The sequence below is a fragment of the Pan troglodytes genome, chromosome 9, assembly GCF_028858775.2.
Source record: "Pan troglodytes isolate AG18354 chromosome 9, NHGRI_mPanTro3-v2.0_pri, whole genome shotgun sequence".
Taxonomy (NCBI): Eukaryota; Metazoa; Chordata; class Mammalia; order Primates; family Hominidae; genus Pan; species Pan troglodytes.
The window spans coordinates 120,570,261-120,594,904 of record NC_072407.2 but is presented as its reverse complement, the minus strand read 5'-3'; the positions used below and the strand labels follow the sequence as shown (position 1 = coordinate 120,594,904).

The following is a 24,644-nucleotide window of genomic DNA, read 5'->3' as shown; positions in this document are numbered from 1 at the left end:
GTGCCATCGCCTGTGCCTGTATTCATGGGGGATTGTCCCCAACATCTCCTCAGGCCAGCACACCAGGTCCTGGGACAGAGATCTGGTTAGGTGAGGGTAGAGACTGACGCCACTATTCCAACGACCCAGGAGGTGCCTCTCACCACGGAATTCTCCCTCTCCCCAGCACCCCAGGGCCACACACGCCTTGTACCTTGCTGCTGAGCACCACGTGCAGGCAGGTATCAACACCATGGCCCGATGACTCAATATGTGTCTTCAGGTCAAAGTCCTCCTTCCGGATTGGCAGGTAGCGGGTCAGGGGTCGTGCCTGGGAGCAAGAGGGAGGGTCAGGAGAGTCCCCTCTCTTCCCTCATTATTCCCCTGTCCAGGCCCCTTGGCTTCACTTCTAAACCCCAACAGCCTGACATCACACCTCCCTAACCTGTGGCTCCACAGGGCTTATGGCAAAAGTGGAGACCTACCATGCCTATGTTGACTCTACCTAGGGCCGGGCAAACTGCGAAGTCACTCTGTGCCTCAGTTTTCCCACCTATGACCAAGACACGGCATCTTTGTCTTGCCCTGCCCCTCCTTTCCCTCCTGAGCCAAACAGAATAAAGCAAGAGGCCAGATATGAACGTGGTCTGGGAAGAAAAGCCCAATAAGAAATCTAGTTTCTGACTTCGCATGGGACCTTGTTTGGGTCACATCCCTTCTCTGGGCCTCAGTTTCCTTCCATGTAAAACACCAGCTTTGAACTAGATAATTACTAAGGTCTACTCTACCTCTGATACTAACTAGAATTCTCAGTCAACCGGAATATTTTTCTACTCTTCCTGTCCCAGAAGAACATTAAAATGGCCAGGAAACATCACATATTATTTAAAGAAAAAAACAAAACACACGACCCCACAGATAGCTGATTCTACCCATCTCCCACACCAGACACCAGTGGCCACTGCAGCAATGCCTGAGCCCCAGGACAGGGGCTAGAAGAGAGACTCCCAGAACAGTCACTGACTGAAGCAGGAAAGGGAAACCAAGCATTTTACAAATATTCCAACCACGGGGGTAAAATTCACAGAGCTTCTTTTTTCTTTTTCCTGAGACAGAATTTCACTCCGTCATCCAGACTGGAGTGCAGTGGCATGATCTCGGCTCACTGCAACCTCCACCTCCTGGATTCAAGCGATTCTCATGCCTCAGCCATCAGAGTAAGCTAGGATTACAGGTGTGTGAAACCACGCCCAGCTAATTTTTGTATTTTTTGTAGAGATGGGGTTTTGCCATGTTGGCCAGGCTGGTCTCTGAACTCCTGGCCTCAAGTGATCTGTGTACCTCGGCCTCCCAAAGTGCTGGGATTACAGACGTGAGCCACTGTGCCCAGCCCCTTCTCATTATTTCCCAAACCCAATCCAGTTGACCTATCCCTTAGGATTTATTTTGTTGCACTGTAGGAAATGAGGGAACTGTGATCACTGCTTGGGAAAGATTCCAGGGGACTCCCAACCTGGGGAAGCCTACTAATCAGAAGGGACAGCCTATCTAAGTCCTACAGATTCTCATGGGGGGTTGTGGGAGTTAGGATTTGGGACCAGAGACATGGGCAGATTTCCCAGCCCAAACCAATTTCTCCTTCTGCTTTCAATTGTTCTGCTCAAGTCTCCTGTTTAAGGAGAAAGGGTAGGGCTGGCTTTTGGGCAAGGAAGGATTTCTGTCCCGAAGAGAAACTAGTACAATTCTGTCTTGGAGATGTAAACCAAAAGTCAGAGTGAGGTCATCCACTGATGGTGGGGACTGGAGCTGAAAGCTCCTGTGGGGTGTGGGCCAGCACACCCTGAAGTTCCACATGCAGGAGGGGCAGCAGGGGAAGCAGAAGGGAAGGTGCAGTGCAGGCTCATGAAGCGGATCTGAGGCCCTGGAGAGAGGCCAAGGGGAGCCACTCTGATTCTTGACTACCAGCTCCCATCTCTGGGATGCCTGTCCAGACCCTCTTCTCTGACCCCGGATGTCTGCAAGGTGGCCTGCCACATCCTTACAACCCACTACCCCAGCACACAAACACACACACACACACACACACACACACACACACACAACTTGAATAGTCCTGGTGCGTCTGTTTTGGGGTCAATGAGTCCCAGGTAGAATTCTGCTAGTATTAAGCCAACAGCAATCTTTTCTGGAGTAGAACAGGTTTTACAGCCCAACACAGAAACCCTGGGATCTCCCCACTTCTCTACAGCCCTCACCGTCAAACCAACCACCACTGTGCCCCACTGCCCATTCACCTGGGAAAATTGTTTCTCCCGCATCTTGACCTCCTTCTCGACCAGCTGCTGCCTCCGGGCACTCTCACTCTGCAGCCTCCGTTCTACCTGCTCACGCCTCCGCCGCTCCTCCTCCAGGGCCTGCCGCCGCAGCTCCATCTCCCGCTCCTGCCCCCAAAGCCAAGGGGTCAGCACCTATGGCCATCCTCTTCCCCCCACTGGCCCTCGTCACACCTGGGCAGGGCTGCAGGAGGCATCCACCTCAGGGTAGTCTGGCATGAGGAGGCATCATCTTCAAAGCCCACCCTCTCCAAGAGCCCTGGCTGGTTAAAGAGAAATGCTTTAAGCATGACTGTCCTGACTTCAAACCCTGGCCCCGCTACCACTATGGGCTCTGTGATCCTGATAAAATCATTTAAACTTTTTTTTTTTTTTTTGGAGACTGAGTCTCACTCTGTTGCCCAGGCCGGAGTGCAATGGCACAATCTCGCTCACTGCAACCTCCGCCTCCCAGGTTCAAGTGATTCTCCTGCCTCAGCCTCCCAAGTAGCTGGGATTACAGGTGCCTGCCACCATGCCCGGCTAACTTTTTTGTATTTTTAGTAGACAGGGTTTCACCAGGTTGGCCAGGCTAGTCTCGAACTCCTGACCTCAGGTGATCCGCCTGCCTCGGCCTCCCAAAGTGCTGGAATTACAGGCGTGAGTCATCGCACCCAGCCATTTAAACTTTTTAAGCCTCAGTTGCCTCATCTGTGAAATGAAGTTAAGAATGCCCATTCCTGGAATTATAGTGAAAATGAAATTAGATCATGTAGATAAATGCCCATCACTGATTCCAGTTGGAAAGCACTCAAAAAATAAATGGGGCTCTTACAGTTGTATCTGAATCCTCGCAACATGGGTTATCTTGACAACTTTTTTTGACAGCTAATATATAGTCCTTTCCTAATCACTAACTGAAGGCCTTCTGAAACTTCAAATTAGAAACATTTGCTATTGAACTTCAAACTTTATGGGAAAAAAGTGACTAGAGACTAAGGTCAGAACTGAACTTATAAAAGCCACTATAAAAGGATTTTAGAAGTCATTAAAACAAATAATTAAATACAGAGCATGTCAGTGATGCTTTATATGTCTTAATTACTAATAAAGACCTCCTATACCATTAACTCCCATTTACTATTTCTTCCCAGCTCAAAACTTAGCAGAATCTCCTTTCCCCACATTTGCCAGGAGATGCTTATACATTTGCCATACTCAGACATAAATAAGATAGGAGGCATTCTTTTCTGGCTGGTCCTCCATTCAGACTGTCAGTATCTGTTTTTTATTAAATCCCTCAAACTGCTGACCTTACTCTCTGCGTCCCACTCTCATCTCAAATATGCAGAGTGCCTCCAATGGTGGACACAGAACAGCTTCTGCAGATCCTTTATTTATCCTCCTTCCTAGGCACACATTTCATCAGCCTGCCTATGCCCAGGATAAACCATGGGTCCCTCTTTGCTGAATCCCAGCTCCGTGCCCAAGTGAAGGAGCTGTCAGCCCTCTCTGCTCCCAAGGTTCCCCTGCCAACACCTCTACACTGACTTGGACATCTGCCTCCTCTTCTGGTCTATACTTCACTCATAGTTCCTGCTTTTCCTAATCAGCCCCAAGAGGAATGGCCTGCCATATGGGTAGACAGGAATCAAAATTCCTGTAGTTGCCAAAAAGTCTACAGAAGTAAACATGCAAAAACTGGAAGTTTCCATACAGGAAATTATTGGTTAGAGAATGGTTACTATGCTGCCTTCTCTGTTCCTAAGAGCTATGAAGTTGTAATCAAACCAAGCCTCCCTAAGCCTGTTTGAGGAATACAACCTTTTTTTTTTTTTTTTTTTTTGAGACGGAGTCTCGCTGTGTCGCCCAGGCTGGAGTGCAGTGGTGCGATCTCGGCTTACTGCAACCTCCGCCTCCCGGGTTCACGCCATTCTCCTGCCTCAGCCTCCCGCGCAGCTGGGACTACAGGCGCCTGCCACCACGCCCAGCTAATTTTTTGTATTTTCAGTAGAGACGGGGTTTCACCGTGTTAGCCAGGATGGTTTCGATCTCCTGACCTCGTGATCCGCCTGCCTCGGCCACCCGAAGTGCTGGGATTACGGGCATGAGCCACCGCGCCCGGCCAGAATACAACCTTTTAAAACATTTTCTACCCCAAGGGAATGTGGCAAGGCTAATGTGGGTGGAAGGGCTTGGGGTGGAGCACAGGCCCTTGACATGCAGTAGGTAGCTCTGTGCCCCAACACCTTCTGCCTCCTCGATCCAGGTCAGACTCACCCTCGACTCCATGAGCCGGTTCTTCTCTGCATGAGCCTCTTTCAGCATCTTCTCCATCTCCTCGATCTTCCCCATGTCCAGACCACTCGCGCTGGGGAGAGAAGGGGAAGACGAGGTGCATCAAGGAGCTGAGGCGGTGGCTGAGGGAGGCTGCGGGCCCAGGCGTCGGGTGTACCTGGACATGTTGTCAGGGGAGCAGGCCGAGTTGCCCCCGGTGGAGATGCTGGTCTCCATGCTGTCAGAGCTCTCCAGACTCAGCGTATCGTAGGCGTGCTCACCCTCCTCCCCACGCTCCCGCCCCGCAGGCAGGTGGTGTAGGATAGAGTGGTGCATGAGAGGGGGGAAGCCCGAGGGGCCCGCTGGGAAGGGTGCTGCCCCATGAAGGGCATCCCACTGGCACTGTGCCTCAGCTGCCGCTTTCTGCTTCAGCTCAGCCAGTCGCCGCCGCTGCTCTTCAATCACCTGTTGTCCTGAAGGAGAGACAGATGGGAGTCACAGTGGGCTCCCCACGCAGCTAAGGAGCAGGCCACTGGCAGCACAACACACAGAGGGAGGGGCAAGCAGGGAGAGGTTAACACAGAGCAGCCCCCTCTCCCCGCAGCTTCCCTAAGGCCCCTGCAGCTCCAGGCCTGGCTGCTCTGCCAATGCTTCAGTCGCCTGCACAACCGGCCACAGACGCACAGTCTGGCTTCAGTGCTCTTTCGCACCCTGAGTCCACATAGGACACCAAACCTACCCAAGTAGTGCTGGGGCAACACGACAGCCAGTTGGCTCCAGCTCACAACCAAGGCCTAAGTAGGTCTAGGCAGGATACATGCACCCACCCTGCCTGCTGGAGAAGGGAGAAGGAAGAGATGGCGGAAACCCCATGAGCACCCAGACTGCCAATGCAGACCCCCCTGCAATGCAGAAGCAAAAGCAACAAACGCAAGAAAGAAGGCAGGGGAGACACGGTAGAGCACAGCTGAGAGCAGAAGAGAGGCCAGCTGGAGGGGTGAGGCCAGCAGACACCCCAAACCAGCTCAGCCTGGGACCCTGCCTGCAGGCAGTGGGGACCTGGGCAGGACACATCATGCTGATGCCAGGGCAGGGGCTGCCTGGCCAAAGCAATGCCCTCTATGACCAACGTTCTACCTGCTGGGTCGTCGGTTGGGAGGGGCTCGGCGGGAAGCGACTCGACTGGCGTGGGGGACCCCAGGCAGAGGGTACGGTAGAGACACAGAGGGGGTAAGAGGAGAGAGAGGCACAGACATGGGCTTTCAAAACAACCAAATTGCACACAAGCAACAAGGACTCCTGGGTCCCCAGAGCCAATATCTCAGGCAACCATTTCTAGAAGTCATCAAATCCATCCCCTCCCTCCAGAGAGGGCAATGTCTAACCCGACTCAGGTCAACAAGCAGTTCCCTTATTGGCTAGGCTCTCTAGGAAAGATGTCACAGCCCCCTAAGCCCTTAGTCTCCTGCCCTGAAGGCTTTAGATAAATATCCAGGAAGCTCTTCTTTAGGTACCCACTCTAAATCCTTTCTGCTCTTGCCTAGATCCCAATTAAAGGAAAAACATCCTGTGAAAGGTGTGAGCATAGAGGAGGCATGGCAACTACCCAGGGTCCCCTCAGGAGAGCAGGTGGGCTGGCGGGGCAGTCACTCACCCTTCTGCTGCAGAGCTAGTTGGCGCTTGGTCTCGATGTCCTGCAGTGTGGCTGCCAGGTTGCGAGGAAGGCTGCCCGTGCCATTCTGGGTGAGTAGAGCGCTCTGCAGAGGAATGGAGAGTTCAGACCTGGGCTCAGAAGGCCCTTACCCCCATTCCCAAGGCTTTTATGGGTGGTCTTGGCCTCTCCCCAGGGTGGAAGTCTCCATCCCCAGCCACATGTGCAGCCCCACCCACTGTCCTCAGACCTTTGGGGAGGGGCTACGCCCCAGGGTAGCCACGCTGAGCTGGGAGGAGGAGGAGGAAGAGCCAGAGGAGGAGGGGAGGGGGCCACTGCGGGTCTGGGGAAGGGGGCTGGTGGCCTCGCCATCCATCTTGGAGCGGTAAACCTGGAAAGAAAAGATAGTGCCCAGTGATTTCTGGCTCCCCCATTGGCCACCTCCCCCATGTCACCTAGTCTGCTGTGATCTGACGTACCGCCCTGGCACTAGGCCTCTGAGGCCTTCTGGCTCTGACAACAAGCCTCCTGAGCCAGCCCAATGGCCAGATGCTATTGGCAGCTGCCAATTCTCCTTTCCAGGCTGTTCCTCCCTGGGCCAATCCCTAGCCCAACCCTGGGTCTAAGAAAAGACCTGTAAACAGACCCATGAAAGGATTTAATGTCAGTCAGGCAGTTGTGCAGGAGACCAACTAGAAGCTGGGTTCACTCTGGTCCTAGCTCTGCCACTAACAGGCTGTGTGACCTTGGGCCACACACCTCCCTACTCTGGGCCTTGGCTTCCTTATCTGCAAAAGAAGGGGGTAGGACTAGACTAAATAATGGCCAAGCTCCCCTGCAGCACTAGCATGTGGTGAATATGGCCTTTAGTGTCACAAACCCTGACCTGGCATAAGCTCTGCTACTTCCTAGCTGTGTGGCCTTGGAGAGATTACTTATCTTCTCTAGGCCCCAGTGTTTCATCTATAAAATGAGTTAACTTCATCTACCTCAAAGGCCTATGATGATGATCAGAGAATCAAAACACGTTAAAGTCTCTAACCAGCTGGGTACACAGTAGAAGTCTTACATGATCAAACTGCTCCCCAAGGAAACATGAAATTTTAGCTGAGGTCACAGTCTTACAGATGCAGTGCCTTCACTCAAGGGGTGATCTTAAATGGTCAATCTTAGGCACTGTAGCAGGTCAGTGGAGGAAACCTGAGGAGAAGACTAGCCCAGCCCCCTTTCCCACCCCATGGTCAGTTGCTTGCTGCAGGTTCAGGTAGGCCCACGCCCTCCATGGCAACTCTGAGGAGGCTTAGGCTGTCACTTCAGAGTCTTTGCCCTTTGTTTTCTGCTTCCAAGTGTCACTGCTGGAGAGACCAGGAGAAAAAAATACTGGCAGTTCTTCCCAGGACACACTAGTTCCAGTTGCCACAGGCCCAAGAGCCTGTCAGGCCCCCAGACTGGGTGAGAAGCTCCGGGTGTTGGGGGCTGCCAAGCATAGGCCAGACCCACAGCCTAGCTCAGCACAGGGCACCAAACAGATCCCAAACTGACCACAGCTCCAGAATCCTCTTCCACCAGACACTCAATCAGATAGTTTTAGACTATGGAGGCTGGCCCTCCGGTTGCCCACATGCCAGGATGGCTGCCCAAGGAGTGACCCTCTCAGGGCCCAGAGGTGCCCTCATTGCCCTGACTGGGCTGACGCCTCCACTCAAGGTGGTACTGTGTGGCTGATGGATTGGCAGGAGGTATCAGAGTGGACAGGTGCAAAGGCTGGGGAGGACGGGCAGTGAAGGAGGGGTTACCTGCAGTTGACGGGAAGCTTTGGCGGGCAGAGGCGGGGGAGAAGAGTGAGGGGAGGCTGCAGCGGGGCCAGTCCCCAGCCCGGCCATCAGCTCCTGGTACCACTGCTCTAAGTCTACAGCAGGGAGCAGCAGCTTTTCCATCTGGAGGTGGGAATGGGGAGGGGAAAAGGGGACAGGAGGGGAGGATGGAGAGGAAAGGCCAGGAAATAAAGGGAAAGGAAAAGGCAGGAGAAGGGAGAAAGAAGAAAGAAGAGGAAGAAGGAAGGGGAAGGTTAAAGGAAGGCCACATCAGGGAAATGGACAGGAAGGTGAAGGAAGAAGGGGAGGAAGGAAGGGAGAAAGGAGAGCATCAAGAAAAAGAAGAGAAAAACAGTGAGACAACAGTTGCCCTGAATGTACTAAGGGCAAAGAGAAACAGTCAGGGTACAACTTCCAGACCATAGACATGTGCTACACCAGCCATGAAACCAGCCACCAGACAGAGCCTGCAGGCACTGGGCACTCCCCTTGGGCTGGCCCAGAGCCAAGAGGCCAGGTGAGCAGGAGCAAAACACACACAGAGCACACCAGTCATGGGTGGGGGTAGCAAGAACTCACAAACCACCAACCTTAGGTGAAGGCGTGATGGAAGCGAACGAGGAGGAGGGCAGCATGGGAGGAAGGCAGGTGGTGGGAACCAGGTCCCGGGAGGCGGAGGCCCAGGGAGAAAGGCCTGGCACAGGGGCTGGGGGCATGGGCGAGGTGCCCCGCATCACCTTTAGCTGCTCAAGCATCACGTACTTGGGGCAAGGCCAGACACAGGAGGGAATATAAGAGGTTAATGGAACCAGAACACATGAGATGGCCCTACCCACAGGGGAAGGGAGGGAAAGGGCAGAAAGTACAGAGCCTGCAGCCTAGGAAAGCCAGAGTCCTCTCAACTCGACACCCTCATCCTAGAGCAGAAGGCGTGCCCCTCCCGAGGCCATAGGAGCTAAAGAAAGCTCCCAAGGCCCCAGGGAAAAAAAGAAACCACTCCCAACCTCCCCTTATGCAGGCTGCCCTTCTCCCTCACTGTCGAACACAGACCCTTCTGTCCCCCTAGCTCCACCCAGGCCCAAGGGGGAATCTAGGCCATCCATAAAGAGGTCCTTGGGCATTGGTGGGCACCCTCGGTGGCTGGTACCTCACTGTCAGGCAGGGGCTGGGCGAGCACACTGGGGGAAGTGGCAGAAGCATAGGGGTCCAAGCGGGAACACAGCTGGAAAACTTCTGCCAGGGTCACATATTCCTGGGGTGCCCAGTAGAAGGGGTAGGGGTGGGCAAAGAAGGGGTTAACAGGGTTCAACAAGGTGCCCAACACCCCAAACTCCATGCCAGGCCACAGGGCCATCACTCCATGTCAATACAAAATCCAAGGCAGGGGTAGGATGCCTGCTATGCCCATAGATGGCTGCAGGGAGTGACAGAGACCAGAAAAGGGCAGCAGAACCAACTGTCTGAAGGCTCCTCCTGCCCTCCACTCTTAAAGAGCCACTTTGGCATCCAGTCCTGCCCCAAGCAGACCCTGAAGGCCCATGCCTGAATTCGCCCTGGGCTGGGGGCAGGCAAAGAAGCCCACAGAAGGCCTTCTAAGAGTTCACTGAGGATCAGAACCCAGCTTCCAGAGACCCCCTCCCCGTCCCCAACAACCTGGCAGTCCCCAGTGGGGCACACACATGCAGCATTGAGCACCAGTCACACCATTCCCCAGGGTCCCCTCACACCCCATCAGCCTGGGCAGGAGCTAGAAACAGGTGGGGGAAGGTGGAGACATCACCAGGGCCTGAGCAAGATGGGCTGTGAGAAAGAGGCCTTAGCAAGAACAGCTAAAAGCCTAGCAGAAAAATGGGCCCACTGCCCAAGGTGAGTCCTTGGAAAGATGCCAACACATTCAACTGTGGGTTGGGAGGATAGGGACTGTCGTATTCATCACCTGTCCTTAGAAACTGAGCTTATCTGGGTGCTGGGAGCATGGTAGACCTCCACAATGCATGCTGAATCAAAGCGCAGGATCATAAGCCTGCTCTACCCAAGGGGCCCATCCAGGCCTAGCTCTAGAACCAGGTTGTCCTCTGGGGTCATGGAAAAGGAAAGTCAGCCAGAGGGTCCAGCATGTTGTGAGAACTAATGAATGGCATGCAGAATATAGGCAAATAAATATGCAATTCAATGGGCTGCCCAGGCACTCTATGGAATGGCGGCATGGCATGCTCGCACACACTCTCCCAAACTCTGGCCAGCCAAGAAACTATCACCACATGCCCTTCAGCTAAGCCCTGGGAGGAGCTGTAGGCAGGGGCTCAGCGGGCAGGCAGACAGGCAGTGGGCAAAGCAGAGCACGCAGTTAGCTGTGATTACCTCTTGTGCTTTGGGGCAGAGAAGAGTGGAAGCAGGTGGGGTTAAAGAGACAGAGGAGGCCCCAGCCTGAGAAGACCCTGGGAAAAGGCCCAGAGCCTTAGTCCCCAGCCCCATCTCTGAGGACTCGGAGATGAGCAGCTCAGCCTACAGAGAGGGGACACGGTGAGGGGCTGCATCCCTCACACTTGGCCCAGTTCCCCACCGCAGGCCTAAATTGTTTGTGTAGTGAGGCAGGGAGGGAGGGAGGGAGGGAACGAAGTTGGTAAACCAGATATGTTCTATTTGGAATTCACACACCAGACATACAGACTTGGGGAAGAACCACTTAAGGGGCCTCAATATCCTCTTCTGAGACAAATGCCTAACTCAGGACTGAAGCCCAAGAGCCCCAGGATCAGCACCCCTATATCCCTATGCTCCCCTTCAAGGTGAGTCCATCCAGCCCAGCCCCTACCAAGCCTCTGAGCTGTCTACCCACCCAACCCAGGCCCCTGAGTCCCCCCACATATATTTAGCCACCAAAAACAGTGAAATCTGTGGGCTCCTGGGAACCCCAGAGGCAACTAAACAGAGGCAGCTGGTAGCCATGGAAAATCAAATCCCAGAGCTTGGGGCCATTCCTCCTCAAATCTCTCCCATTCAGGAAGATGCCCCCACACAACCTCATCTACTGGGGTGAAAGTGCCATGTGTTACTCAGAGCCTCCCAGGACACCCCTTGGGCCTGAAGCTGCGGCTAATCCAATCATGATACCTCTTTGAGGGTCGATGTGGTCTTCGGGAAAGGCCTGCCCCCTGTGAGTGAGTGGTATCTCCTTTCCAGCACAGTCAGCTTCTCCTTCTCCTGCGAGCCCAGAATGGCAGAGTCAAAGAGGAGTGGGAGCCAGGAGACTGTGTGAGGGGGGCCCTGTGCTCCACCCCAGCACATTTACACCCCAGCCCTTCTGCACTCCCCTCCCACTTACCCTACTCCAAATCTCCCGGCCCAACCTCAGGGACCTTACCTTTTGCAGCAGCTGTAAGGAGGCATTCTTGTCCCGGGCCAGGCGTTCTGACTCCTGCACGGCCTGAGCCCGGATCTGCCCAGCCTGACTGTCCAGGATGGCCAGGCGCTCCTAAAGGAGATGGGGTGGTTGATCAGGCCCTGGGGAGACAGGGCTGAGCCCAAGGTGAGAACTAGCTGGCTCTCCTGCCCAGAGACTCAAGGCTCAGGTGAAGGGGATCAACCAGCTCTTCTGCTTGGCCTCAACTCACCCTAAGAAAACAGGCTGCCATGTGGGCTCCTTCCCTCAGGCCTCCCTCCCTCCCTTGACCAATGACCCCTGTGCCATTAGGCACACCACTCAGATCCTCAAATCTCCCTTCCCTTACCCCACAACCAATGGGTCCCAAAGCCTAGAGACACTCCATCTGCCTCATTCTCCCTGTCCCAACCCCACTTGCCACTACCCAAATCCAGGCCCTCTGCTTCCCTGGTCTGGACCTTCTCACCAGCCTTTGCTTCCACTCTCTCAACTTCCTGATCCACTCCACACTGTCACAAATATCTTCCTAAGATGACTTTGAGGTTTGTTTGCTTATCTGAATTTTCTAATCTTTCTAAAAAGAAAAATTACTTTCTAAAAAGGAATATTACTTGAATAATTTTTAAAAAATCCACAAGTAAGGTCAGATCATGCCTCTCCTCAAAATCTTTCAGTGGCTCCTCATTACACACAGGATAAAGCACAAACTCCTTACCAGGCATTCGGGGCTCCCGAACCCTTTGCAGCTCCCCTCCCTCTTACAGCCTCCATGTCCTTTCAGCTCAGTCAGCCACACTGTACACTCAGCTGTGTAGCTGTAAACTCTCAGGCCTTTCTTATGTCGCTTCCTTAGGCCAGAAGAGCTGTTCCAATCTTCTCTACCTATCAAGAGCTTACTTATCATCTAAGACTAGACCAAATGCTATCTCTTCTCCAAAGCCTTCCTTGATTGCCGATTTCTTTGCTCCTTCCTCTGTGCTCACATTCTTCTGTATCACCATCTGCCTTTATTATTGTTATTTGTGAATATATCTGTTACCACCACCACCAGCCTGCCCCAAACGTAAGATCCACATTGTCTTTTCTGTCTTTATACCCCCAATAGGGCTTTTAGAACAGTACCTGGCTCAACAATCATGTGCTAAAAGGAAATGAAAAGATAGTAAGCAAGGGGGAAGGATGAGAGATGGGAAAAATGGGCTGGGTTAATCCCAGGAGGGCTTCCTGAAGAAGGCGGCCTTAAACCACCATCTTTAGGAACAAATCATGGGAAAGGAAGAGTTAAAGAAGGGAGATGTCCTAAATCTGGGGTCAGTCCAAGAAAAGACCAAAGTAGGCTGGCTGGGCGCTGTGGCTCACGCCTGTAATCTTAGCACTTTGGGAGGCTGAGGAGGCTGGATCACCTGAGGTTAGGAGTTTGAGACCAGCCTGGCCAACAGAGTGAAATCCCACCCCTTCCAAAAATACAAAAATTAGCCAGGTGTGGGGTTGGGGGGGGGCACCTGTAATCCCAGCTACTTGAGAGGCTGAGGCAGGAGAATCGCTTGAACCTGGGAGGTGGAGGTTGCAGTGAGGTGAGATCACACCATTGCACTCCAGCCTGGGCGACAACAGCGAGACTCTGTCTCAAAATCAACAACAACAAAGTAGGCTAGGCAGTAATCCTCACCACAAGAGGTGCCATCTACTAAGAACCCATTAGGAGCCAGGAACTCTGCTAAATGTTTTGCATTTGTTACGTAATTTAATAAGCTCCTTTATGAGGCAGGTGCATTTATACCCATTTTATAGGTGAGAACACCAACATATTTAGGAGCTAAGATCTCTTAGCCAGCTAAGTGGTAGAGCAAGGATTAGAATCATCTATTGGACTCCCAGACCAGTACTCTGAGTCACTCTGAATCAGAGTGGAAAGGGCAGGGGAGCACAGGGCACCAGGGCAGACAGAGCCTAGGGTGGGACACTAGGGTCTGAGGATGAAAGCTGGATAAGGTTCCTAAGGAGGAGCATGGGGAAGAATGTGACACCCCAGGTCCTAGGGGCTGAGCTCCGGTTTCCCAGGAGGCAGGGTGGGTGTGGGAAGAGGAATCCACTACTGCCAAGCCCTCCCAAACTCCCTGGAGCTTATACTCACCAGAACCCCAAAGGGATGAGATTAGCTGATCTACAGCTCCCTACCGCATTCCCTCCAGAAAGAAAGAGGAAGAGGCTAGAGAAGTGCCCACCCCAGCCTCAGTGCAGTACAGTCGAAGGAACGTGGGATTTGGGCCAACAGGCCTGGGTTCCAATTCTGACTCTGAAGCTTATATAATGGGAGGCTTTGGGCAAAATGTGTAGCTTCTCCTACTCCTAGTTTCCTTGTCTATAAAATGGGAATAACAGCACTTGTCTTGTGATACCGTCCTAAGGACAGCATGAGGTAATCCAAGGAAGGCTCCCAGCAAGGTGCCTGACACACACCCATGTGCTTAGGTGTGTCAGTTTTCTTCCTTCCTTTCATCAGTCAGTCTTACATCCAGAAAGTGCGTTTGTAAGACAGCAGCTCAGGGAGAGAAGCATGGGATCTGGACTCAAGGAAAGTCCAGCAGCTCCCCACTTACCACCAACCCCAGGCTAGCCAGCAAATCCCCTACGTCACCAATTTTAGACACCCCTCCCCAATCTCACCACCCTCACTTCCCCCACACTAACTCCAGCCAAGCAAAATGTACATGCATGTGTGCATGTGCATGGCCACAAGCTTCAGCCACAAGGGTGGAAGCTGCTTGAGCCATCCTCTCCAATCCCTCCCTCACCTCTTCCCAACCCTTACTAACACATACCTCCTCCCAGCTTTACTCCCCAAACATACACAGTCACCTGCACCACCATCCTGTGGTCTGGCTGAGATCAGGAGCAGATGATCACAGTATCTAGCTAGCGTGTCACAGCCGGCCAGGCCACAATACCCAATAACCCTTGTTTTATAGCTCAGCCAAGGCAGGACTGAGCCATGGCTGGAACCGAAATGAATGCCCTTTCTAGGGCCCCTAGCTGGCTCTAATATCCAGATCTCAAATCTTTCTGTGTGTCCCAGCACTTCCACCAGACAAGAGCTCTGCAAGCACAGGGGCAAGCCTCCTCCTCCTCCATCTTTCACCTTCCTGCTGGGCCAGTGCCAAGCTCTGAATGGGAGCAGAATCCACTTTCCACTGGAAGACTGAGGGGAGTCAGAGCTTAATAATAATAGTTATTCTTCACCGAGTGCTCATTACAATCACATCCTATTCTGTCTTTACATCTTGTTTAATTCTCACAACAACCTGTTATAATTCTCATTTTACAGACAAGGAAATCCAGGCACAAAAGACGAAGTTAACTTTTGTGAGGTCATTGGGATTCAAACCCAGGTCACTGGCCTCCAACAGCACGCAGCAGGGAACGAGGTGGGGCACACCTTCCTCTTGGCGATGCTGCGGAGCAGCTCAGCCTTGCTCCGGAGCAGCCCCTGGCCGGCCAGCTCGCGCTCCTCCTCCACGCGGCTCTCCCGCTCCAACTGCTGGAACTCCAAGTCCTCAAAGAGCTTTGTCTCAGTCTCCAGGGCCTCTGCCTCCTTCAACGACAGTGACAAAGGGGGTTGGGTGGTGCTTGCAATGCCACTCTGGGCCTGGAAGACCAGGCCACAGGGGCATGCGTTGTATGGGGCTGGACCCGGGGAAATTGGGTAAGAAACCTGCCTCCCCCCAGCTCCCGCTGTACTTGGCCTTGCCCTTTTGCGGGCATCATGGCCTGGAGCGCTGATTCCCCAACCTTCCCGGTTCCCTCCAAACCGCAGCACCGACCCTGGTGTCCGGCAGGTACTGCAGGGGCCAGGTGGTCCCGTCCCACCGCTCTCCTCTCTTCCTTCTGGGGCGTGGCCCGCGGGGCCGGGGGAGGGGGGGCGGTGGAACTGACCCTTCTCAGCTGCTCCTGTAACTGTTCCCGCACTGACTCGGGGCAGTTATCGAGCTGCGTCTGGAGCTCGGCGTAGAGCGCCTGGCGGGCCTCCAGGTGCCTCCGTCCCGCGGCCAGCTCCGCCCTCTCCTGGTCGGCGGGAGGGCGAGGGAGAGGGCGGGGCACAGGGGAGAAACAGAACACACACTCCTCAACTCCGGCCCGGCAGCGGCGGGAGGGGAGCGCGGGAGGGCGGCCAGGGCGGGACAGAATGGGGGTCGGCAATGGGGGTTGAGAGAGGAGAAAAAAAGGCTGGAATCAAAGAGGAGAATAACCAGGTGAGGAGAAAGAAAAGGGCAGAAAGGGAAAGTGAGGAGGGAAAGAGGTGAAGAGGGAGAGGGCCCAAGGCCAGGAGCTGAAGGTAACACGGCAGTCAGAGGTGCAGGGGATGAGGTAACACAGGCAGAGGTGTGGGGGCAGGGCACAGATTTTGGTCTCCTGAAGTCCCTTGAACTGAAATTGTTGGGTAGGTCTCGAGAAAAGGCCCTCTGTTTTCTCTCCAAACCAGTCAAGGCTGGTTCTGCATCACAGAGCCTCCAGCTCTCATCCCTCCCCTTCTACTACAGCCCAGAGACCAAAATTTAACCCAGGGAAAAAGGGTAGTGATGGTGAGGGTTAAATCCAGGGTTGGGCGTCAATCAGGAGCTGAGGATGTTAAAGCAGTGTGGCAGAGGGGACCCCAACCCAACACCCTTGGCCTCCCTCCCCTCCTGCCCAGGGTCGGGGTGGGGTGTTGGCCCTGCAGGCTGAACTTCAGGGATGAGGGGTGCAATTAGTTCGGGCTGTTTCCATGGTAGTGAGTCCCAGGAGTGGGTACAGAGGGGGTGGACGGTTCTGTCTGGGGTGAGATGACACCTCTGAGGGTGGGAACGGGGACGAGGGGAGGGTTTGGTGAGTCACCCCTCAAAGGACAGGCAGAGGAGAAACTGTGATTACTGATTCCAAAGCCAGAGTGGAGCCATGGGCTGAGGGCAGGGGAGGGAAGCCGAGTGAACCCTCCACACCACTGCCATCACTACCACCATCACCACCACCACCATCACTACCACAGCCTCGAATAACCTCTCTTCCCCACAGAGAAAGCGAAGTCTAGGCCTCCAAAAAACTCCAGGTCAGTGGGAAATGAGGTTAGGCAGGTTCCTTCTGAAATGCTGAGCTTTATCCCTGGGAGTGAGGCCCTGTGCTGAACCCAGTCACTCCCATCCCTCTACCCAACTCATCTACCCATCCCCAGAGAGGAGGACCTAATCAGGCCAGTTCCTGGGGTCTAGGTGCTTCCTCATCCTTGGACTCAGCCTTTAAAATACCCTGTGTTATAGGTGGCTCAGGAGTGAGGAGAAGAGTAGGGGCTACCCATTACCAACCTCTGATGGGTATCTGAATTTGGGAAGCCTCAAGGGAAAGCTAGGAAGGGTAGCCACTATGTTGGCAGAGAGGTCCTGTTCAAGCCCTCCAAGACCATGCCCACAACTGGGCCTCCTTACTCCTTGGCTCCAGAGGGCAGGCAGGGGAATAGGTGGAAGACAGCCTACTCTGCTGTGCAGGAAGCTGCCAGGAAGCTTCCTTGGGTTACCTCATGCTGTCCTCAGACAGTAGCCTAAGACAGCAGCCTAGGCATTTCCAATGGAAAGAACTCTTCAGTCTGAGCAGCTCCACAGCCAAGCATTTCCCCCACCCTCATACCCCTCCTGCCAATGCCCCCTTGAGTAAAGTTGAGCTACCAATCCTCCTGCCAATTCCTTTCATATAAAAACTCTGGGGTCCCACACCAAGAAAAGAAGGAGGCAGCATTAGAGGGGAGAGGCCAGGGGCACAGAGGCACCCATTGAGTTAGTGCAAAAGCGGGCATGGCTCAGCCCTACCTGGGTGGCACTGGCAGTTAGGGGCATGCGGAAAGCCCAAGTCAGTGATTAGAAGGGACGTTAGTGTAGGCCTAGTTAGCAAGCGTGGAGTTAATTTGGCACAGAATTTGGGAGTGTGGTTTTGGGGGCCAGAGCCAAAGCTCCAAAAAAAAAAAAAAAAAGGGTCAAAGAATTTTTAAGATTCTCAAAATTGAGGGCAGGAGGAAGAAACTCAAAAAATCCAGAAGGAAAATTAAATTATTGGAAAAATACTGTCAGATCCAGAAATAGATGACCCCTCTCCACTTCAGAGCTTTTGGCACGGTGTTGGGCATCTGGGAGTGGCCCCTGCAGGCTGGCACGAAATCTGAAAGGGGCAGGGGCAGGAGCTAGGATCACCTGGGATGGGAGGCTGCAGATCCTGAAGGCTCAAGGGAAGCAGAGGCCCGAGGGCCATCTCCCAAAGATCACAACATAAGCACTTGTGGCATGCTTGGAGGGAGATGTTCTCCAGATGGTGGGACCCGAACTTGAATCACTCCCCAATGTCAGTCCCTTGGGCTGTGCTCACTGCCCAAGAAGGGGCTTTGGCACTTCCTAGAAGGGCCATAAAGGGCCTAGGATGGCAGGCACCCAGAGGTAGCACACAGACCCAGACAGAGGAGACCCCAGACACCAGCCCAGCCCCTGGCAGTGCCCTCCAAGCTGGTTCCTTCCACAGAGGAGGACAAGTCACCCTGTCTCTGGAAAGCCACAGAGACCACTTGTACTGCAGAATGGATGATGAGGTGAAGGGTACAGGGCCCCAGAGAAGACATTTCTCCTTCTCTCCCAGGCCACTAGTACCCAGCACTAAGCTGGGCCAGGTGTGGGTTACCTTGTCCCTCTCCTTCTGGATGCCTGTCTCCAAGGCCACCAGCTTCTCCTGCAGCTGATCCACTGCCTTCTGCTCCTTCTGCAGCAGTGCCCGCTCTGCCTCCCTCTCTCCCTGCAGCAGTGCCCGCTCCATTTCGGCCTGGGGGCAGACACCAGGGTCCCCATCAAAGCAGCTGACTGTGGCCCCTCTCTGGGGCCTTCAGTTGGCCTAGGGAAGAGTCCAGCTAGGGACTTCATGGCTCACCTCTCGGGCTGACTCCTGCAGCTGCTGCTCTAGCTCCTTCACACGGACCTTGAGCTGCTCCACGCGCCCCAGCACCTGAGCCCGCTCTTCTTCCAGGGCTAGCACCTCTCCCTGGAGCTTGGTGCTAGGTGCATCTTCGTGCTGGAGGGGAGGGAAGCTATCAACTGAGGAAGCCTAGAGCCTTTTGGAATCAGACTAAGAAAATGGAACACCTGTTCCTCCAGGCACTTGCTGAGGAATAGCTGGACTGAGACAGGAGGCTAATTCCCTGCCCCCCCCAACCCCCACCTTTGAGGGGAGCAATAAGGGCTCTGCGGAAGAGAATATTTACCACTGAGTGCCAGGCCTGGGTGGGGCCCCATGGAAAGGCAGGTCATAAAGCATATTTATAGCTTGGGAAGCTCATCAACACCTCCCTTCTCTTCCTTGTCTCATTTCTGCACCTCTGCTCTCTAATCTCTTCCCAAAGTTGATCCTTCCCCTCACTGGACCTTGGCATTCGATACACCAGCCTCCTCTGCCCCCAGCAGGTCCAACTTCAGCCTCTTTGTCTTGCCTACCCCTCCATCTCACCTCCTGCTGGGTGCTCTCAGTGCTGCTGCACTCCTCCTTGAGATTTTCCTCATCTGAGCGCTCCATACTCTCCCATAGGCGTTGGGTGGCAACTCCAGGCTCCTCGCTGCTCCGCCCAGAGGCCCCTGCAAGGCCTCGTGAGGGCCTCCGGCCTGCCAGTGCCAATGCTGCGGTGGCCTCCCCAATGCTGGGAAGCTCCCCAGCCTCAGGTCCCCCATCAGCCCGGCTGTATTCGGCACACAGGTTCAGGATGGTCTCCAGGCGCTGGCGTTCCTGGGGAGGATGGACAGAGCAGGACATGAAGGGGAGGAAGCTGAGCCCTGGTGGGGATAGAGCCAGGTTCAGTATCCTGTCAGGAGGGAGAGCAGGGTTACAGGGGGCTAGGACATCAGTGTCAAGTCAGGAGAGGCCTGACCCCAAGACCTAGGGGAGGCAGAGGGAAACAGGGTGCCCAAGAAGTGGGCAGGAAGAACCAGGCTGTTGTGCCACATGCCCACATGGCATAACAGCCTGGTTCTTCCTGCCCACTTCTGGGACAGCCCCTTCCGTCTTCCTGTTCCTTTCTTTTTTCAATCTACCCCAGGACACACAGGAATACACCAAATGGACACACAGGAACACACTAAACACATACAGAAACACACTGTTAAGCAGACTACAGACCACAATGAGACACAGATAAACTCAGGTGCTCGTCCTGACGCAGGTACACACAGATCTACAGACACAAGGACACACACTGACACACCAGCACTGATGCACAGGCACACAAGGATACAATATGTGCCCTGGCCCTGCATTAATAGGCAGGTACAAAGACACCAGCCCTGACATGCACAAATGCACACTGATGCACACTCACAGATAAACACAGTCTAGCATACAGACAGGTGGGCACGTATGCAGACAGACAGTGCTGGAAAACAGACCCATGAGCCCACAGGGACCAGACACCCAACCACAGACATACATGGAGAAGAGGTAGACCAAGGACACGGCCCTCTTTGTCCCCACCTCAGCTCCAAGTTACCCTCAGGCAGCCCTTGGCTGTTTACCAGCAGGATGGGCTGCTGCCAGTCCTTGAATGCCCAGGCCCATGAGTGAGTACTCCCATGGCCCTACCACTTCATCCACCCCTCTCCACATACACACCCACCCAGATACAGTCACCTCTCAGGGGCCTAGGAGGTAAAGGAGGGGTGACACAATCACATTCCTGGTCTTTGTCGCCTTCTCCTGCAGGCCTACCTATAGGCCTGAAGCCTGGTTTGTGAGGCTTCCATGGCTCTCTAGGGTCCCTAGACCTCCTCAAGTGTCTCTCATCACTTACAGTTTGGCCATGAACCCAAACCGCAGGAAGTGGAGAGAAGGCTGGAGAGGTGTTCTCATACACTTACCCAGCTTCCCTCCTGTTGCTTGCCCAGTTCCATGGCAAAAAAAAAAAAAAACGGAACAGAGCCTCGGCACCTGGGAGGCTGGGCCAGTGCCTCCACCCCTGCCCCAGGACCCAGATAAGCAGCCTGGTTGAGGTGGGAGGGGCAGGGCGGGCAGCCTCCAAGACTTAAAGTGGCAGGTGAGGCAGGTCAGGACTAGTGGTAAGATGTGTGCTTATGTGTGGGAATGGGGGTGGGAAAACTGATGGAGGAGTTGGGGGAGGCTGTGCCTGCCACTCTGCCTGTGCCAGGCTCACTGCCCCCTCTCCAGGATGAGACCCCAGCTTAGAATGGCCATGCATTCCCGTCTAGACCAATGCAAAAACAGTGAAGAGAAGATGCAGCAAAGGAAAAGATGGGATCCGCCTCATCTCACCCCCATCCAACACAAACACACAATCCTATACCCTCATCCAAAACTGTCCCAACCTCTTCCAAAAGCATCTCCAGATGCTTCAGTTCTGGTTCTCATCAGTTCTAGTTCTCTTCCTCAAACCAATCCCAGGGTTCCTGCCCACCTTCCAAAGAACCCTGTTCTGCTTGTAAGGGACAGAGGGCAGAATCCATTCTTCTGTACATGGGCTCGACTGTGTACACACCAGCCAGAGCCCCTTAAGCTCCCTGAGCTATCTGGGGAATCCTGGCCCCCACCCAGCTCAGATGCCATCTCCAAGACAGCTGCCTAGAGCCACACCCAGCCCCTGCATGCACCCACGTGCATGCACATGGACACACACAGTCACAATTACACAGGCTGGCTAACGGTCAGGCCAGGGTTGCCTATCCTGTTCTGTCCCTCTACCCTGCCACCCCCACTCCTAGATGATACTGCCTGGGCCAGGATGAGCAGCTCCCACCCACTTGTAGAGGCCAAAGACAAGCAAAAAAGAAGGACAAGGTACTTTTCTAAAGAACAAGTCTCAGAAAGAGTCAGACAGGGGACCTGGGTTCCAATTCTAGCTCTGCCAGAACTTGCTGTGTGACCTTGGACAAAGCCATTCCCCTCTCTGAGCTTCAGCCTACTCATCATCACCAACTGCTTCTCAAACTGGGAGGTTCGAGGTCTTACCATACCTGTGGTATGTTTTCCTAGAGCTTCACTGTGCTCAGGTAAACAATGTGAAATTTAATTTAACATTAAAACAAATGCTATGTTGAATAAATGCAAAATTAGCAAGAATTTAAAATAAAGCCTTAGAGATTTCAAAGGAATTTCTTCTTCACGGCACCAGAACCATAAGATATTGATCACTAAAGTGTATCCTGGAGGTGGGGAACCTTGAGAAGCCCAAGCCCTGTTTGAGGGCCTCTCCTGCTTTGCCAGCTGGCCTGCTCGAGCCCTGGCAGAGACTCTGCCATGGACAGTGGCAAGCCTCCCTGGCACCCGCTCACCAGCCTCTCCATCTCCTGCTCCCGGAGCCGCTCTTGGCGCTGTCGCCGGTGGTACTCCAGGAGGTCGTCCTCATTGTCACTGATCTCTGTGATGCTATTTTTCCGCTCCCTTGTGACAGGCACCCGCAAGTCCCCGCTGGAGAGCTTCCTCTGGACACAGGGACTCTGGCAGGGTGAAGCCCCAGTAAGAGAGCCCAGACTGTAGGCTGGGCTCAGCCTGCCACTGAAGCTGCCCTTGCGGGGTGCCAGAGACTCACCCAGTGTGGGTGAGGGGCTCCGTGTCCTACGGCCCCGTGCCCCCAGCGTCAGGGAGAAGTCCTCTGGTGAAGCCCCATGGGCTGCCCAGCGCCGGGGCCGAGGACTCTCTGCCACTTCCCTGTTTAGCTTGGGATCTGGGGTGGTCCGGGTGGGCAGCGGGGAGAGAGCTCGCCGGGACAGAGATGGACTTAAGGGGGGTAGTTCTCGCATACTGTCCAGGCCCCGCCGGCCCAGGCGGGGACTCTCAGGAGGCTGCAGGGTACGGGTGGCTAACCCATCTGAAAATGTTCGGCCCACCAGTTGGCGTGAGGGGCTGGTTGTTAGCACCCGCTCACTGCCTGGAGGCTCACGGAAAGGGCTGGGAGGGCGGTCCTGGAGTGTGCCAATCTTGTTTCGGGGAGCAGGGACTGGAGGCTGAAACTTGGGGCTGCCAGGAATGCTGGTGGGTTGACTGAGAGCACCAGAAGCTGGGTATTCACTCAGGCTGATGGCCACCACAGGCAGCTGCCCACCCAGCCGGGGGCTCTCAGTGGCTCTCCGGGCCTCCGCCAAGACAGTAGCTGCAGGGCTGTCTGTCAGCAGACCCCGGAGGCCAGGACTGGGAGGCCTCTCATGGCCCCCTTTCCTGCTCAGCCGAGGACTCTCGGAGCGAGCACCACTTGGGCGGGACTGTGGGGGCTGTAGGGCCAGATGGTAGCTGGAGGAACGGGCAGGTACCAGCGGGGGCACAGAAGGTCCTGGCTCTTGCCCACTGGGTGAGTGACTGGCACAGCTTCCACTGCTGGCTGGTGAAGAGAGTGGAGAGAAGGCTGGAGAGGTGTTCTCATAGCTGGAGCCCACAGACATGGCGCCGGGGCTGGTTGGGGGAGACAGCAGGTAGCGCCCACCATTAGCCATCGGCGACAGTGGAGAGGTTGCGGCAGGCTTCTTGCCAGCAGCTCCAGGCTCCTCTAGCACCAGTGAGTCCATGATCTCTTGCAGGTCCTTCTCAATAGAGCTCACCAGGGAACTGTGGCTGGCACAGGCAGAGGGTCCCCGTGTTGCAGTCTGTGGGGTGTGGTTCCCATTTACCAGACTTTCTGATTCTGCTGGAGGGAAATGCAAAGGTCTTTGACTTTAGGGAGCTGCATATGCATAAAAGCCAGAGCACTAGCCCCCCTCCTCCTAGCACAGTGAGGCTAACAAGGCTCTGGAGAAGAAGCCAGGAGATGTGGTTCTGGTACCAGCTAGCTCTGCCACTGACCTGCTATGCAACCTTAGCCAAGTCACTTGTCCTCAGTTTCTCCTTCTGTAAAGGAAGGGAATCGGCAGGGCCTTCCTGCCTGTGACTTAAAACAGTTAACAATGGTAGGCACTTCTAAGACTATTGTTGTCAATTCACCCCAAGACTAGACTCCTCCAATCTATATCCTATATCCCTCCTCAAGAAGGGCACGTAGGCCAGGCGCGGTGGCTCACGCCTGTAATCCCAACACTTGGGGAGGCCGAGGCGGGCAGATCACTTGAGGACAGGAGTTCAAGACCAGCCTGGCCAACATGGTGAAACCCCACCTCTAATAAAAATACAAAAAATTAGCTGGGTATGGTGGCACATGTCTGTAATCCCAACTACTCAGGAGGCTGAGGTATGAGAATCGCTTGAACCCAGGAGGTTGCAGTGAGCTGAGAACTTCCTGGGTGACACAGTAAGACTGTCTCAAAAAAAAAAAGAGGCCAGGCGTGGTGGCTCACACCTGTAATCCCAGCACTTTGTGAAGCCAAAATGGATGTATCACCTGAGGTCAGGAGTTTGAGAGCAGCCTGGCCAACATGGTGAAACCCCATCTCTACTAAAAATAAAAAATTAGCCGGGTGTGGTGGCATGCACCTGTAGTCCCAGCTACTTGGGAGGCTGAGGCAGGAAAATCACTTGACCCCAGGAGGTGGAGGTTGCAGTGAGCCGAGATCACGCCACTGCACTGCAGCCTGGGCGACAGAGTGAGACTCCATCTCAAAACAAAAAAAAAGAAAAAAGAAAACAGAAGGCATTATACAAAGAAGATGGGCGCCTGCTGCAGAGCTGGCCAGAAGTTCCAGGGGCTCCTAGTCTAATAGGATGTCAGGGCCTCCCAATGTAAAACCAGAGGCCCAGGGGTAAAAAAAAAAGAAAAAGAAAAAAGGCTGCAGGGCTGGGTGAGGGGTGTGTGCTGCACCACTTCGTCCAATCAGAGGCAGGGGAGGGAGCTAGTGCTAATGGCTGGTTCCTGGAAGCCAGGCAGCCAGCAAGGAGGTGAAGCTCAGTGCCTCCAATTATCCCATTAAGCCATGCCAGCAAGAGCCTGCTTTTGCCATGCCCCAGCACTAGTCAACCATACAGGAGTCCCTGGAACCACTGCCCCAAACAGCTAAGGGAGTGACATGACAAGGCTGGGGTGGGGGCAGGGTAAAATTAACTAGGGAGTAGACTGGGAACCCAGGCTTCTGAGCCCCCAGAGGACTAGAAAAGATCGAGGGTAGGGAAAAGAGAAGGGAAAGCCTTTGCAAGACTGAGTTTGGGTCCAAAATTATGGAGACTGTGTGGGATATAGTCAGAGGGGATGCCATGGATACTGATAATCCCAGTGACCACTCACCTTTCTTCAGGTCCCCAGGCTATCC

General features: G+C 54.2%; 1 protein-coding gene across 38 annotated transcripts in view; it reads right to left on the bottom strand.

The window, feature by feature from the left end:
* The window catches only part of PHLDB1 (pleckstrin homology like domain family B member 1), a 51,653-nt gene that overhangs the window by 7,659 nt on the left and 19,350 nt on the right, over window positions 1-24,644 (bottom strand). For 10 of the 38 annotated variants that reach the window (XR_008538159.2, XR_008538160.2, XM_054662749.2 and 7 more), the window contains 18 exons: window positions 21,750-23,095; window positions 18,925-19,197; window positions 18,352-18,492; window positions 18,109-18,246; window positions 15,352-15,480; window positions 14,855-15,010; window positions 11,398-11,508; window positions 11,148-11,237; window positions 10,395-10,538; window positions 8,624-8,794; window positions 8,016-8,156; window positions 6,470-6,610; window positions 6,223-6,325; window positions 5,706-5,750; window positions 4,747-5,041; window positions 4,572-4,662; window positions 2,274-2,420; window positions 194-310 (listed from right to left, as the gene is read on the bottom strand). Coding sequence is in view for 35 of the 38 variants with exons in the window: in XM_054662749.2 (XP_054518724.1) it covers window positions 194-310; window positions 2,274-2,420; window positions 4,572-4,662; window positions 4,747-5,041; window positions 5,706-5,750; window positions 6,223-6,325; window positions 6,470-6,610; window positions 8,016-8,156; window positions 8,624-8,794; window positions 10,395-10,538; window positions 11,148-11,237; window positions 11,398-11,508; window positions 14,855-15,010; window positions 15,352-15,480; window positions 18,109-18,246; window positions 18,352-18,492; window positions 18,925-19,197; window positions 21,750-23,095 (3,779 nt within the window). In the remaining 3 variants the exon portion in view is untranslated. The other 28 variants (XM_063783451.1, XM_009424281.5, XM_009424286.5 and 25 more) reach the window with 18 other exon arrangements.